General features: G+C 35.7%; 3 protein-coding genes across 4 annotated transcripts; 2 read left to right on the top strand and 1 right to left on the bottom strand.

Annotated features, from left to right (window-relative positions):
- Nucleotides 1-297: 297 nt before the first annotated feature.
- On the top strand, nt 298-2852 carry LOC125187138 (protein NUCLEAR FUSION DEFECTIVE 4-like). Its single transcript, XM_048083669.2, has 2 exons — nt 298-1462; nt 2305-2852. Exons 1-2 carry the CDS (start codon nt 369-371, stop codon nt 2747-2749), a joined length of 1539 nt encoding a protein of 512 aa, XP_047939626.2. The 5' UTR covers nt 298-368; the 3' UTR covers nt 2750-2852.
- Nucleotides 2853-3656: 804 nt separating this feature from the next.
- Nucleotides 3657-9607, bottom strand: LOC125190274 (mitochondrial 28S ribosomal protein S29-like protein). Of its 2 annotated transcripts, XM_089059606.1 has the most exons (8): nt 9067-9605; nt 8494-8657; nt 8043-8254; nt 7409-7663; nt 7219-7305; nt 7036-7116; nt 5468-5640; nt 3657-4120 (listed from the first exon to the last, which is right to left on the bottom strand). In XM_089059606.1, exons 1-8 carry the CDS (start codon nt 9450-9452, stop codon nt 4009-4011), a joined length of 1470 nt encoding a protein of 489 aa, XP_088915732.1. In that variant the 5' UTR covers nt 9453-9605; the 3' UTR covers nt 3657-4008. The 2 variants fall into 2 exon arrangements, with proteins under 2 accessions (XP_088915732.1, XP_047943493.1); XM_048087536.2 differs by lacking the exon at nt 7036-7116 and having other exon boundaries at nt 9067-9607.
- A 2189-nt stretch (nt 9608-11796) lies between these two features.
- LOC125186184 (putative WRKY transcription factor 26) lies at nt 11797-13865 on the top strand. Its single transcript, XM_048082532.2, has 5 exons — nt 11797-12135; nt 12218-12364; nt 12450-13033; nt 13103-13264; nt 13333-13865. The coding sequence occupies exons 1-5, from the start codon at nt 11878-11880 to the stop codon at nt 13640-13642; spliced, it is 1461 nt and encodes a 486-aa protein (XP_047938489.1). The 5' UTR covers nt 11797-11877; the 3' UTR covers nt 13643-13865.
- The last annotated feature ends 1995 nt before the right edge of the window (nt 13866-15860 follow it).

Below are 15860 nucleotides of genomic sequence, written 5' to 3'. Positions count from 1 at the left end.
AACTCTTACATGAAATATAGCACTACTTCTGTTCATAAAAGTAGACTAGTTTTACCATTTTGGATTGTCTATGGATAAAACATACTATTGACATCACTAATTACGTATATACACGAAAAATGAAACAAAAAAGAATCAAAATGAATTCCCCTATGCATACACCACTCTATCAAAGAAAAAAAAACAAGCCAGAAACATAGAAATAGAAATTGAAAGAGAAACATTATTGACATCATTAATTACGTATATATACACTTAAAATGAAGCAAATTTCATTTGTATTTAACGTGTATAAATAAAAGAAAAGCAGGCCACAAACATAGAAATAGAAATAAATCCATGCATTGAAGTGCAAGTGTGAGTGAGCAATGGCCATAGAATGGCTAACCCTAGTGGCCGCAATCTGGCTCCAATCCATCAATGGCACCAACTCCAATTTCCCCGCCTACTCCTCCGAGCTCAAACGCATCCTCTCCGCCTCCCAGCTCAACCTCAACAACCTCGCCTCCGCCAACGACGCCGGCAAGCTCTTCGGGTGGATCTCCGGCGTCGCCGCCGATCACCTCCCCCTCTGGCTCGTCCTCCTCATCGGCTCCCTCCTCGGCCTCCTCGGCTACGGCCTCCAATTCCTCTTCCTCACCTCCCTCTCCTACCCCCTCGTCTTCCTCCTCACCGCCCTCGCCGGCAACGGCATCTGCTGGATCAACACCGTCTGCTACCTCATCACCATCCGCAACTTCCCCCTCGACCGCCAGATCGCCGTCGGCCTATCCACCAGCTACATCGGCCTCAGCGCCAAGCTCTACACCGACATCGTCGACGTCATCGCCGATTCCAATTCCCCCTCCGCTCGCGCCAAGGCCTTCCTCCTCCTCAACTCCGCCCTCCCTCTCCTCGTCTGCCTCGCGGTGGCGCCGCTCGCTCGCGGCGCGGTGGTCGGGAAGTCGAAGAGGCTCTCCAGAGGCTTCTTCGCCATGTTCGTCATCTCGATGGTGACGGGAGTGTTTGCGGTGGTGACGAGCCTGAAGGCGGTGGTGACTAGCCTGATCCCGAGCTACGCGATCCTCGCGGGGATGGTGGTCATTTTGCTCCTGCCGCTGGTGGTGCCGGCGGGGGAGAAGGTCACGGAGACGGTGCGGAGGAGGTGCTTGATTGCGGTGCACCACCACGACGGAGGAGGAGAGGCGGTGGTGGAGAAGGATGTGGAGAGTGATGCTAATGTGGAAGGTGTGGGGGTTGTGGATGAGATTGGGCCGTTGGTGATGGTGAGAAGGCTTGAATTTTGGTTGTATTTTTTTGTGTATTTGTTTGGAGCCACGCTGGGTTTGGTGTTTGTTAATAATTTAGCGCAAATTGCGGAGTCGAGAGGGTGTTCGGGGACTTCGTCGTTGGTCTCGCTCTCGGCCGCCTTCAGCTTCTTCGGCCGTCTCCTTCCGTCCTTCCTCGACTACTTTTTTCCTAGGTATTTTACATATTCCCGTTTTTTATGGTAAATTGCCAAATAAATCACGAAAAATATCTCGAATTCTTGTCAGTCACATACTTCTCAAAATCTGATAATTGAATTAAGAAAGATGGAAATATCACAATTATCTTATATCTATATTTTATGAAATATGCAAAAGTATATCAGCTGATTTTAAACACGTTACACACTACATAAACATATATCACCATACAAAAGTAAATTAACATAAGATGGGAGTATAATACATCCACCTATTCAAATGTGTAAAGAATGGTTAAGACTTTAACCTATCTATCATAATTTATTTGACAATCTGTCATTTTTTTTATATAAATGCGTTTCATTTTAGACACATGCAATGATGAAAAATGGAGTAAATGAATCAACTACTGCCTCATATTCTGTCCACGTGTGATTGATTATAAACACAAATTAAGGAGTAGTATACGCATGTTCCTTCTCTTCCTTTCTTAATACGCCATAATAGCCGCATATTACTTAAATTGACTTGATTATGTACACAAAATCTGAATTTATAAAAAGCCCAATTATTTCTAGGCTATATTATCATATAAAATTATTCTTCGAAACATAGTATATTGGTGCCAAATTCTAGGTTTAAATGCTCAATGTGTCAGCATGAGTTAGTTGGTAAATTAATTGAGCCAATTTATTTGGTTGTATGTGTGTGGTTCCACCACCTTGAGGGAAATGAAAAGTCAAATATATCGACTACTAGCCTCTCTGTTTCAAGATAAAGATTTATGACATAATTTATGTTAGCAGATACATATTCTTGTACATGAGTTATGATGAGTGGTGATGAATTAATGTAGGAGTAAGCGGTTGGTGAGTAGAGCCGGAGCCATGGGAGTGATGATGGGTCCAATGTGCGGAGCTTTTTTCCTGCTATTGAATGGACAAGACGTGTCTTTATATGTGGGCACGGGCGTTATAGGCATATGCACAGGCGCGATTACATCAATTTCTGTTTCGACAACTGCAGAATTGTTTGGAACTAAGAATTTCGGAGTGAATCACAATATTCTTGTGTCAAATATTCCAATAGGTTCCTTCTTGTTTGGAGATTTTGCTGCACTTCTCTACAATAAAGCAAGAAATCATAATTCATCACTTTGCATGGGACAAAATTGCTACAACACCACTTTTATTTTATGGGGTTCTTTGTGTTGTTTTGGGACTTTTTTGGCTTTTGTCCTCCATTTACGAACCAAGAAATTATTATGCTCACCTAAGCATACTACACAGAGCGTAGCTTAGTGATCAGATTTTGTAACACATATAGGCACTTAGTTTTCTAATCTATTTTATTGGTCAATGTAAATGATAGATATGATCAAATATTGAATATTGATGTTCGATATGTGACGGTTCAACACAATTTAGAAGTACTATTTATTTGATTACATTATAAAAAGGTAAAGATATATGTACTGTTACACAAAAACGAACATTAGATTACTGTGTTGGCAGCAAGATGAAAATGAAATTACTGATTCGTCCCCTTATTATTAATGAATCTTCCCAATAAATTTAATGATATGGTCGTGTAATTTATTGCACCTGCAAAGACATGAAATTTATCTAGATTCACACTTTGAATGTGTCAATGTTTACAGTGTAATCAATTATGTGCATAGCAGTGAATTATACTGACGATAATCAGAGTACTAATAATAAAAACATACTACTCCAGTATTTACTATAGTATTTAGTGTGTTGGATCAATAAATGACTTGCACCGAATGACCGAATATACAAATTCTGCATTGAGCTTAGAAACGAGTACAACTTTATTAGTCATGCAACAACTTAATTTTGTCACAATGCACATACTCCATATTTAATTCAATCGATCGGTTATCACGTTCTCACTCCAATCATATTTTTATTTGGATCTCTTTCTCTTCACTTGTATCCTCTAAATGTCACATATATTAGCGGCTGTAATATATGAACAATTCTGGTGGATAAAAAACTCTATAATGATATTAAAATTTATTGGGGACTGTAAAGGTTTTAACGCAATTATCCGGACACCTAAAACGTAGTAGTAGAAGTTAACTCTTAATTAAAAAAATTTAAAAAAATCTAATTTACAATAATATGTAGTACTCCATATATCTTATGTTCAATTATTCGAAAATATTGATAACATAGAAAAATATAAATATAAATACTTGTTGCATAGTAGCACCAACCTGTATGTAATGACAGCCTTATTCATTACAAGCGGAAAATATTATATCCAAAATAAAACATGGGAGACTAGGCATGACATCAATAATTCAATTGTACCCAAAATCCTAGATTGTTAATAATCCCAACCCCCCAAAAAAATTCAGGGCATTATACTAGTATGTCCAAACACATTAACCTGAAATGGCGGTATCCTATCTCAAACAAAACACAACATTTTTGAAGTTGGTTCTCTGGTGTAAGGCAGCATGCTCCCAACCTTCTTCTGACTGCTGGGACCGTGAAAATTTTAGCATTTGTCTTTTGAGAGTTGATGTGTGTCACCGCATGAAAGGAACTAAATATCTCATTTCTGTTCCATTTCCATGAGACAAGTAGAAGATCTTTTTCCAGTTTTCCTCCGTAAATGCATCATGCTTCGCTAGTCTTTGCCTGTTGAACAGAGTGTTATTTGCAACACGTCATATTCTTTGTTTCAGGTAAATCAAGGAAAAGAGGGAAACAAATTTTCCATCCCTGAAGGCTTTACAAATGTTGGAATTTCAGTTATACATAATCCCATATTGTAAACTAAACATGCCATACTTTATGGTAGAGTCAAGAGTATACGTCCCCATAATTCTGCTGAATTGCAAGGGTTGCGACGAACCCAAATTATAGCTATTTAACCTCAAGCTCTTCCCCCAACATAAAAATTAATAATACAGGTTATTCATGCCCACAATTATCTTAGACATCAAGGAAATGAACATAGATACTATTAGTTAAAAATCGACCCATCACAATTACTTGAAGTAGCAAGGATCTGCAGTTACCAAGAATATACTACTTAAATAGAACATTATGTACCCTCAAATATGTCGGTCCAAACTGGAGTAGCAACTGCAACACTTAATATCTAAAATTTGGCTTAGATGAGATGAATACATGCATGTGACGCTGTCAATCAATTCTAGTAATTCTATGTACAATCTCATGTTTAGTCAGTGACTGTTTACCACCTGTACTTGAATATCCTTTCTAATTTATATGAAAAAGGTCTTTATTAACTGTCAACTAATATCATCTGAGTATTGTTGATTGAAACTTTTGGAGTGACTGGTGATTGCAAATACCAAGGTGTAGTGGGAAAATTTGCCAATGAATTTTTCGCTACATTGTTCTAATTTTCCTTTGACCACTTAACTTTCTACAGTATGTATACTGTAGTAATATATTGTCTTCCACAAAATTATTTGATTGATGGAAGAGAAAAAAAATTCTCCCGTTATTCTTTTCAACATATAGGATCCAAGCATTTTGATTTTTCTAAATAAATGATGACCGTCATATAGGGAAGCTAAAAATTAAGGGATGGGAATGTGTTTGCTTGAGTTATAGTAAGTTCCTGCATCCCAGAACTACCTAGCACTAGCTTAACTAAAACTAGCACGCATGATCTTGCCCAAGACAAGAGAGAGTAAGGATTGAAGGAAGAAAAAAAAGTCCCTCATTATCTTTTCAACTTATAGGATCCAAGCATTTTGACTTTCTAAATTAATGATGATTGTTATATAGGGAAGCTTAAAAGTAGGGGATGAGTATGTGTTTTTGAGTTAAAGTTCCCGAATCCCAGGACTACATAGCGCTAGCTTAACTAAAACTATCATGCATGATCTTGCACAAGAAAGAGTAAGGATAGATGCATCTATATGCAGTTACTTCAACTTGTAAATGAGACAACATAAGTTTTTATATATTTATACAGTTATGCTCAATTACAAGTGAAGAGGAGCAAACCTGAGATAGTAATGGCAGACGGTAGCGGCCTCATCCAAATTGTACCGAGGGAGAATGATTCGAGCATCAGTAGGAACATCTGGCAATTCTTGACGCAATTTTCCAACGGCAGTTGAATGAGAAAAGGCGCCCACCATCATATCATCATGCATCATTGACCTGAATGCATTGACCTAGAGGGAAATGTTGACAAAAAACATCGTGTAAAGTGAAAAGTAAATCAGGTTGTCCACATCTAAAGTAAACGATAGGTGTGCATGTGTTGGAGTGAAACACTCTTTGGGAATTTAATGAATTCTTAATTGCACCCAAATTAAGTAGGAACTTCTCATCCAGTCCAGCATGAGAAATAGGAAAGAAAAAAGATTCATTATTTTTTAAAACACTTCAAATCCATTCCTCCCAAGTCCCACGTAAGCCAGATTCTAAGACCTTGTGGTACTGTGTACACCACAATATCACGGTATCACCTATAGGAGTTTCAGACAAATATACAAGGGGACACTCTGAGAAGATTAAGAAAGTGATGAAGAAAACATAATATTGTATGAAGTAAAAACAAAGGTGCCACTTCACTCTCGGACTTTGTATAGAGTGTTCAATGAGTGGTGTATGCTGGACTTGACCACAGTGCCACAGTTGATCCATGATCTATTTTTTTCCAGTATTTGTAGTTTTATTTGTAGAAAAGGCAGTGTCATACAGGGTTTAATTGTTCCAGCCCTTTGTTCTTAATGGCTGGAAAGTGAATAATAGAATTTATTTAGAATGAAGAAGATTGTTCAGAGGTGTCAATTGTGTGATACAGTCATCTTTATATAATTGGTCCCAAACCTACTGACTCTTAAGGTCATTTAGATAATTAGGAAATTGACAATGTGATTGTACTTGGACTGTTTTTGCCTATGAGGTTCCCCATCCCTATAAGCTCCATTCTTTTCAAGTTGCTTCTTGTACAAATAAATAATCAAAGGACGCCAGTTTAAATAATATTGTATGGCAATAGTAGTTATTATAGAATATGTTATAGAACGTTATTAAGCACGTATAATACATGAGACTAAGCTAGAGTAGGTCACATAACCTATGTGGGATACTTATTCTATTAACATAATCTATAGCAGTAGTAGTGTAGTAGTAACATTTCTATAAACGTGTACGGTAAGACAAAATCAGGTAATACTGTGAGGCGATGCAGTATAATATCCAAAAGTTCAAAATTAAGAAGCAGCATCTCAGCAGGTCCTACTGTACAAGAGGATCTATTTATCTATGTCGCTTGCAATTCTAAAACCTGATTTCAAATATATGGAATGAATTTCATCTGACATAAAATAAAATGTTCAGTATTACAACATGCAGCCTATGAATGAATTAATTATCTTGCCAGGATCTATTAAATTGTCACCAAAGACCAAAAGTTACCTTCTTTTCCTCTTGCAGAAATATGAAGATTCAAACGTAAAAAAGGGATCATCGTAATTATATAGCGAAAAACCAAGTATCATAGCTTAAACAGCCCAAGATTTAACACAGTAGAGTATTCCAAAAGGTGATTCAGTTCAAACATAGTGTCCCGGACCATATAATAGTACATCTCTACTTGAGAAAGGGAAACAAAGTCCCCAAAGTTGTCTCTTCCTGGTCCACTAAATTGAAATATATACACAGCTAGCATTCAAATATCCAGACAAAATAACCACACAACAAATTGAAAATTTCCAATTATATATTTATAAATCACAACTTACAGTAGCAACTTCTCTAGCATGAATGGGTCGAACAGAACGATCCGTCACTGGCTCCTCAAAGTCAGTAAATGTGAACCAATTATTATACTGTTCAAATGCAACAGCAGCCAGTTAGTAGAAGATGCAAAGAGATTCCAAAATGCAAACAGTCACTCTGTGAACAGAAATATGAAGTTGAAAGAATCCTCACTTGATCAATTGCAATAAGAACGGGGACGCTAGTCACTTTAGATAATTCCTTCCTCAATCTAACCACCACTCCAACAGCAGCATGTGAGTCTTTAACTCCAGCCTCAACTAGCTGGGAAAGAGTTGTCCCTTCAAGAATTTGCATCTTATCCCTACCCTTTGGCCAGCCAACACCAGCACCCTCTCCCAAAGGAATAGGATCAAGTATTTTGCAAGTTATACCTTCCAATAAAGACTTATTGAACTTCAAGAAATCCTGCAATAAACAGCCAAGAAACCAGAGTCGATATTAATACAAGAAATGGAGTCAAACACGATCATTTTTAATAAAAGAAACAAACACAAATATTATTAAATGACTTCAACTGAAGAGGAAAGTTCTGTGATTAAGAAACTGCAGGAATAACTATAAACTGGACAGAGTCATGACAACAAAATCATTGTAAGGTAGAGATGCTACTGAAAGGCCTAATTTTGAAGTCTTGTGGCTTTTAACCGATGAAATGTTTGTAAAAGCAACCTGATGTAAGCAAGTAAAGAATCGTATGCAACATAAAAAATGCAATTAAAAAATGAATTATAGTGAAACAGTGTCATCTGTAAGAAAAGTGAAATTAAGTTTTAAGATTTCTTACTTGTAGAATGTTTAAAGCCTGCACAGGGGTATCCCACAGATTAGTCTCAGGATTTTTATAGAATAATCCACCATGTGTCCAGTCTCGGCCTCGAGGGACATAAAGCACAAGCCAACCTTCCTTGCGGGCCCAGTTAACAAGCATTGCAAGTACAGTACTCTTCCCACAACTCAAAAGGCCATCTAGTACAATTTGCTTTCTTACTTTATGACCTGCTATTTAAGATCATGGAAATTACTTACTCATTTTCAAATGAAACTAGAGCACCAAAAAAGTTTTAGTAGTTCTTCTATTTGAAAGAATAAAAAACAGTCGATAAGAACAACTTCATACATAAAGTACACCACAAGTGACTGTGTACACACATAACATTGAACTAATCATGAAGAAAAATCTCTGCAATGTAATTAGAAAATACTCATGACAGTAAACAAAGAAGGGGGAAAATGACCTTTAGACTTAGCTGCTAATGAAGGATCAGCAGCCTGCCTGAAATTATCCCGAAGTTCAATGAAACACCGCCGCACCAACAAGGCACTCCTGCATGATTCCTCAAATTCCTTCACCATTCCCAATGGAAGCCCCTCTGGCAAAACCTCGTTTAACTCCTTCATGCTACAAAACATATCAAATATATTTGCATCTAACAATCAAATTTTGCTACTTCACATCCACACGGGCAATGTGTAAACAGCAAATGACATATTGGAACTGATCATAAAGAAAATGCCATGGCCACACTTTGCAAGTCAATGAGATAATCATTCACTCGCATATCACCACATATCAGAGTTTTAGTAAACCAAAGAAACGGCTTAATCCAAAAAAAAATTCATCAAGCGAAAGCTACATATCAATGCCGAATATACAAACCGCTAATTCACCTTTTAGGTCAGCTCAGACGCGATTAAAATAAATTTCCCGACGGCAAATAACAAAATGAAATCAGTTAAGAGCAGCAAATTCTCAAACCTACATTGGAAGCAATAAACGATTTTGAGTTATTTAATCAGCAATGCACTACCTGAATCGAAAGTAATGGTTGACATCATTATCGGTGAGGGACGAGAGAGACGGAGCGGAAGTGAAGAGAGAGCGGCCATTGGGGCCCACGTCGAGGGCGGGGTTCTTCTCATCCTCCGCTAGCAGGCGGCGGCGGAGCTCCGCATCTTGTTTAGCAATAGAGTCGGGGCTCGCCACCAGCACTTCTTCAGGCTTCTTATCCTTTAGATCGGATTTGGTCTGTGTTTTCTTATCGAATTTTGGCTGGGTTTTCTTTCCTTTGGTGGAACCACCTTTAGCTTTAGGGGTTTTAGAGGCCATGTTCCGGCAATTGGTGAGCTGCCACTGATATTGCCGGAGTGGTGAGGCGGCGCCGGTGGTTGCTCGGAGGAGTGATCGGAGCAACATATTTACTTGTTGATTTTTTTTTTTTTTTGTTACGAATAAGCTGTAGTTGGGGTTTTCGGTTTCAAGGTTTGGCCGTTTGGGGTTTATTAGAAACAGAGAGTGGTGTAGATTGTAGAGACGAAGGGTATTCTCGGGAGTGTATACCCTACTGAGCTTAAAAACACTGCATCAAACCCAGGCCATTTTATTTAAGAGGAAACTGCGTAAATAAGTACACGATCATTTTGCACATAAATGGTACCTGATCTTTATTTGATATTGGTTTTAGTACCATGTGATAAAAATAATCTAAGGTACCAAATATGTAAATTTTTTTTGTTACGGAGGATATTTTTAGAAATTTCAATTGAATAGTACTAAATATGTGATTATTTTTTCTTCCTTTCTTATTTTCTTTTTAGTTTCTTCTTCATTCTTTTTTCTTCATTTTCTACTTTTTATAGTATTTTATCTTTCTTTTTCTCTCTTTTTTTCTCCTTAATTTATATTTCTTCTTCTTTCTTTTTTCTTTTATCTTCTTTTTCTTCTTTCCTTTTAGTTTTTTATACATACATCAATTGCATTCATAATAAAAATCAAGGACAAAATGTCTAATTAAATTAATTATTTATATCAGAATAAAATGTCTAATTAAATTAATTATTTATATCATTATGAATACAATTCACAACTTTTATTACATAATATTATATGGTTCATAATTTATATAATTATACTATAATTATTTATTAATTACTACAAGTTTTTAGTATTATAACAATAATATTTTTATAATAATTACATATAATTATAACTATAATTGTAATTAACTATATTTGAATGATATTAAAAATAAATTAATTATTAATTTATAACATCAAAATAATAATATTAATATTGATTAATAATAATAGTATAAAGAGGGCGGAGAATGAGAGAAAATATTAAAATATCACTTTTGGTACTAATTTTATGTTTACCTAAAATATCCTTTATGGCATAAATGAGAAAATGTATTTGTTTAGAGGATATTTTGGGAAGAAAATTGCATCAGGTACCAAAAATGTGATTTATAAGTACCAAAAGAGATATAAAATAAAGATCAGATATCATTTACGTGCGAAAGTAAAAGATCTTGTACCATTTATATAGTTCACTCTTTATTTAATTCAAACACAGGTTCTAAAGCATTAAGCACATACCATTACTTGATTACTTGATTTATTTTTTGAGTCAGGTTCATTTTTATATACTCCACTATACCATTTATAAGTTTATTTCACAAATTTTTTATTTCATTTAGATAATTGTTTTGTTTTAGGGATTACTGTAAATTAGAATTTATAAGTTTTTTTTTAATTTAAAAAGAGAGCTCATTTTTATGATTGGATTTTGTAGTAGGGTTTCAATTGAGGGCTAAAACTATTCCAAAAAAATGTTTAGAAATCTAAAATAAAGTTTTTGTGACATACTCTATAATTAAGTGTGTGAAAGAGAGTTGTTTCCAAAAAAGGAAATGTGACATATTTTGTGGGACAAATTAAAAATAAAAGTATGACATTTTTTATGGGACGGAGAGAGTACTATAAACACACAACAAATTTAACTTACATTAGTTGAAAAAAACACTTACATTACTTAAATTAAATTTACATTACCATAAAAATATAAACATGCTTATAGGAAACTTACATTAGTTGAAAAAAACACTTACATTAATTAAATTAAATTTACATTATCACAAAAATATAAACATGCTTATAGGAAAAAAGTATAAACAAAAAACAATCGAATAAAATGAGAAAAGTATAATAAAAGTCAAAATTAAAAACAAAAAGTTGAGTTTGGGGCTTGAACCCATACCTCTAAAGTTTTTAAAACACATTTACCATTAGGCTTAATATAGATTTTATATTGAAATCAAACAAAGCTTTACATAAAGTAACAAAAACTCTCTTTAAAGTGTGAAACTAATTGTCTTTTATCGAAATTATAAAAAAGTTTGAAGTTGAAAACCTATCTATTAAACTACCATTCATCCCACGATCGAAGTCACATTAAAAGTGAAAATTGAAAATCTATCTATAAAAAATTTAGTCTGATGAAGGATTATAAATTAATATTTCATTGGTGGCTCAATTTAAATACATATAACTTTGAGAAAGAGCTCATTCCAATTTAATTACTCGTGGCCCATTTGGTTTATAGGTTAGCCCAATAATTATCAGGTAGCACAATAGTGAGGAGAAATGCATATTTTTCACGAGTGTGAATGCAAAATAAGAGGATAAATTAATTTGAAAATACAGTGCAAAGATAAAAAAGGCTGAAATTAAAAGACAATATATAGCCAGAGAGAGAAGAGAAAATGATGACATTTTAAGTCTGGTGTTCCCACACAATCAATTCATCGCCCAATAATCCATTTTCTCCTCTGCAACTATTCATGTCTTCTGCCTCTTTCACCAGCCTCCTCACCTCCGACCACCACTCCACCACCACCTCCTCCACCGTGAGCAGAGGCCTCGGTGATCGGATAGCTGAGAGGACTGGCTCTGGTGTTCCCAAATTCAAGTCCCTGCCGCCGCCTTCGCTGCCGATAACTCCCCTCTCCGCCGCCTCGCCTTCTTCCTGGTTCGCTATTCCACCGGGCCTCAGCCCCGCCGAGCTTCTCGATTCTCCGATTCTTCTTCCCGCTTCCAATGTCAGTTCCTGATTATTCCTTATTTCTCATGCGTTTCCTAGCTTTTTATGTTTACCTGAGTTTTTACTGTTTGTAAATGCAGATTTTGCCGTCTCCGACCACCGGGACTTTTCCGATTCAGGATTTCGGTTGGAAGAGTAGTTCCAATAGAAACGACATCAAGCTCGAACACAACAACTTCTCAGAATTCTCTTTCCAAACCCAAACGCCTTTGCCGTCTTATAATTTGGTACGTCTAATTTCTTCAATTTTTGTTTGTTTGGTGCTCGATTGATCTCTCTTCTCATAATCTTACCAAAAAACTGTTGAATCAGGGAGAAGAGAGATGGAATTACCAGCAATCCGCCAATCCAAACGATCAAGACAAACCAGGCGCGAAATCGGAAATCGATCAAACGCCGAGCTACTCGCCAGAAATGGCTGCGATCCAAGGAAACGATCAAAGCGCGCAAATAGAATACAATCAGAATAAATCATGGTCGCAGAATCGGAAGTCGGATGATGGCTACAACTGGAGGAAATACGGGCAGAAGCAGGTGAAGGGGAGCGAAAATCCGAGAAGCTATTACAAGTGCACCTTCGCGAATTGCTCGATGAAGAAGAAAGTGGAAACGGATTTAGACGGACGGATCACTGAGATCGTCTACAAAGGCAATCACAACCATCCCAAGCCTCAGCCCACTCGAAGATCGTCGCTGTCTTCTTCATCCGTACACCCCAAGTCCTACTCTGCACAAATCTCCGAGCAATCGTACGGCCAGGAGAGGATCGATTCTTCCGTCGCAACTCCCGACAACTCGACGATTTCGATTGGGGATGATGAGCTGGAGCAGAGCTCGCACAAGAGTAGGTCCGGTGGAGATGAGATCGACGATGAAGAGCCTCGTACCAAGAGATGGTATGTAAATCCCCAATTGCAATTAGGGTTTATATTTAATTAGGCTAATTTTGATGGTGTGTTTGGCAGGAAATGCGAGAGTGAGAGCGAATGCGTTTCTGCAGTTGGAAGCAAGGCTGTGAGAGAACCCAGAGTGGTAGTTCAAACGACTAGCGACATTGATATTCTCGACGATGGCTACCGATGGAGAAAGTATGGCCAGAAAGTGGTGAAGGGGAATCCAAATCCTAGGTAACAAAATTTGTATAATTTGTGAGGAATTTGCATTTTTGTTGATATTGAGTTGTTGGTGATTCTAGGAGCTACTACAAGTGCACGACTCCAGAGTGCGCGGTGAGGAAGCATGTGGAGCGGGCATCTCAGGATCCCCGGTCGGTGATAACAACGTACGAAGGGAAGCACAACCACGACATCCCTGCTGCTCGTGGTAGTGGTAGTGGTAATGGTAATGGCAGGCCGACCCCATTGCCAAATAAGCCCATGATCGATGGCTATGACATGGGAAGCTATGGCTACTCGAGTTTTGGAACCTACGACAACACTACACCGTTTTCAAGAGCCAAAGATGAGCCTAAAGATGACTTGTTTCTCGATTCATTGTTGTGCTGAATTGAGATCAGATCAGTGTTTGTTGTTGTCTGCAGAAGAAAAGTATTGAACTGATGGCCTTACACAATTTGGGTTTTGAGAGGGTGTCTGCTTTATTAGGTGTAGGTTTCGAATTGTTGATTGTTCATTTTTTGGGTTCTTGATATTTGTTTGTAATGCACATACATATTATTTATTTCTTGTACATCCCGAGAGATATAGTATTACTCCGCAATTTTCACAAGGATTTCATTTTTAATTCTGGTCCGTTATAATTTTTAAAATTAATAAATAAATAAAATGATCTGTGGCTCAAATCAATGATTAAAGTAATGTGATAAGTAAACCCAATCCTAGACTATGAACTAATCAATTTTATTTACATTATATGCCGACTTGACTTTGATGAAGAGATATTAGAAAACTGGATATTTTGTGGTGGTCCACATTCATCTTAAAACTGAATCAGAATTTTTGTTACCAAAATTTGCAGGATAACTATGGATAAGAAAAGAAAAATCAGACACGAAAGTAATAGCAGTCTAATTTGAATGGGTCAAAATTTTATTAGGAGTTACTTCGCGCGCACGGTGGTGGTGGGTGGGTCAATGTCACATTGTCGCCCTAGCGAGAGAGAGCTCAATAGAAGCTTCTATGTCAATAACTTTAGTTTTTTATACGAGTGAACTGATCTTTATTTTATATTATTTTTTATATTTATAAATTACATTTTTTATAACTGATCTAATTTTCATTCTAAAATATCTTGTAAATAAATCAGTATATTTTTTCATTTGTGTCATAGAAGATAATTTGAACATACAAAAAACTAGTACCAAAAGTAATATTATAATATCTTCTATTATTCTCCTCTGTTTATACTATTATTATTAATCAATATTAATATTGTTATATTAATATTATAAATTATAAATTAATTTATTTTTTAATGTTATGCAAATATACTTAATTATAATTATAGTTATAATTATATTTAATTATAATAATAATAATTATTGTTAAAGACTAGTAATAATTATTTAAATTATGAATCATATAATATTATATAATAGTTATTATTATTGTTATTTTATATTATTTTAATAACTAATCAATATAGTCTTAGTAAAAATTTAAAATTTTGAATTGTATTCATAATTATATAAAGAGTTGAATATTTTTAGTTAGGTGTTTCAACCCTAAAATGAGCATAAAATAATTTAATAAAAAATATTCAATTGAGTTAGTTACTTTAAATAATTAATTTAATTAGATGTTTTGTTTTTGATTTATATTATGAATGCAATTAGATGTGTGTACAAAGCACTAAAAAGAAAGAAGAAAAAGAAGAGAAAAAAAGAGGAAACATAAACTAAGAAAAAAAGAAAGGAAGATAAAATACTAAAAAGAAAGAAGAAAATGAAAAAAAAAGAAAGAAGAAGAAACTAATGAAGAAAAAAGAAACAAGAGGAAACTAAAGAAGAAAAAAAGAAATAAGAAAGGAAAAAAAAATCACATGTTTGGTACTCCCTCAGTCCTATAGTAGATGGCACACTTGGGAATTGACACGAGATTTTAGGTGATGTTGTTTTGTGTATTAGGTGAAGTGAGAAAATAATATATTTTTATTAATGTGAGAAGGAGTTTTTTCCACAAAAGAAAATGTGACATATTTTATGGGACAAACTAAAAAGGAAAGTGTGACATCTATAATGGGACGGAGGAGGTACTATTTAATTGAAATTTCCAATCATATCCAATATAGCCAATCATATTTGTCACGAGTACCAAAAATAATACTAGTATAAAATAAAGATCATGTATCATTTATATGCGAAAGTGAAATATCAGATACTCCCTCCGTCCGCCATTAGGAGTCTCATTTATGGGCGGCATGAGTTTTAAGAAATGTTAAGAAAAGTGGGTGGAAAAAAGTTAGTGGAATAAGGTTCTCACTTGTATATATTAATTTTAAATGAAATGTGAGTAAAATGAGTTAGTGGAAGGTGAGACCCTATTACCGTTTATGGTAAAAGTGAACTGGGACTCCTATTCGCGAACGGACTAAAATGAAAAAATGAGACTCTTATTCGCGGACAGAGGGAATACCATTTATATAGTTCACTCTTTTTTATATTTATACATCTGTACATAGGGGCGTGAAAAGAGGACGGAGGAATTGAATAAGGCCATCCGCCATGCTCTTCCTAAAATCCAGCTTTTTCAGCTATTACACTAG

The sequence above is a fragment of the Salvia hispanica genome, chromosome 5 (genome assembly GCF_029641045.1).
Source record: "Salvia hispanica isolate PSC_SH4W2 chromosome 5, Shi_PSC_v1, whole genome shotgun sequence".
Classification (NCBI taxonomy): domain Eukaryota; kingdom Viridiplantae; phylum Streptophyta; class Magnoliopsida; order Lamiales; family Lamiaceae; genus Salvia; species Salvia hispanica.
The sequence above is the reverse complement of the archived record's forward strand: the minus strand, read 5'-3'. Positions and strand labels throughout refer to the sequence as shown.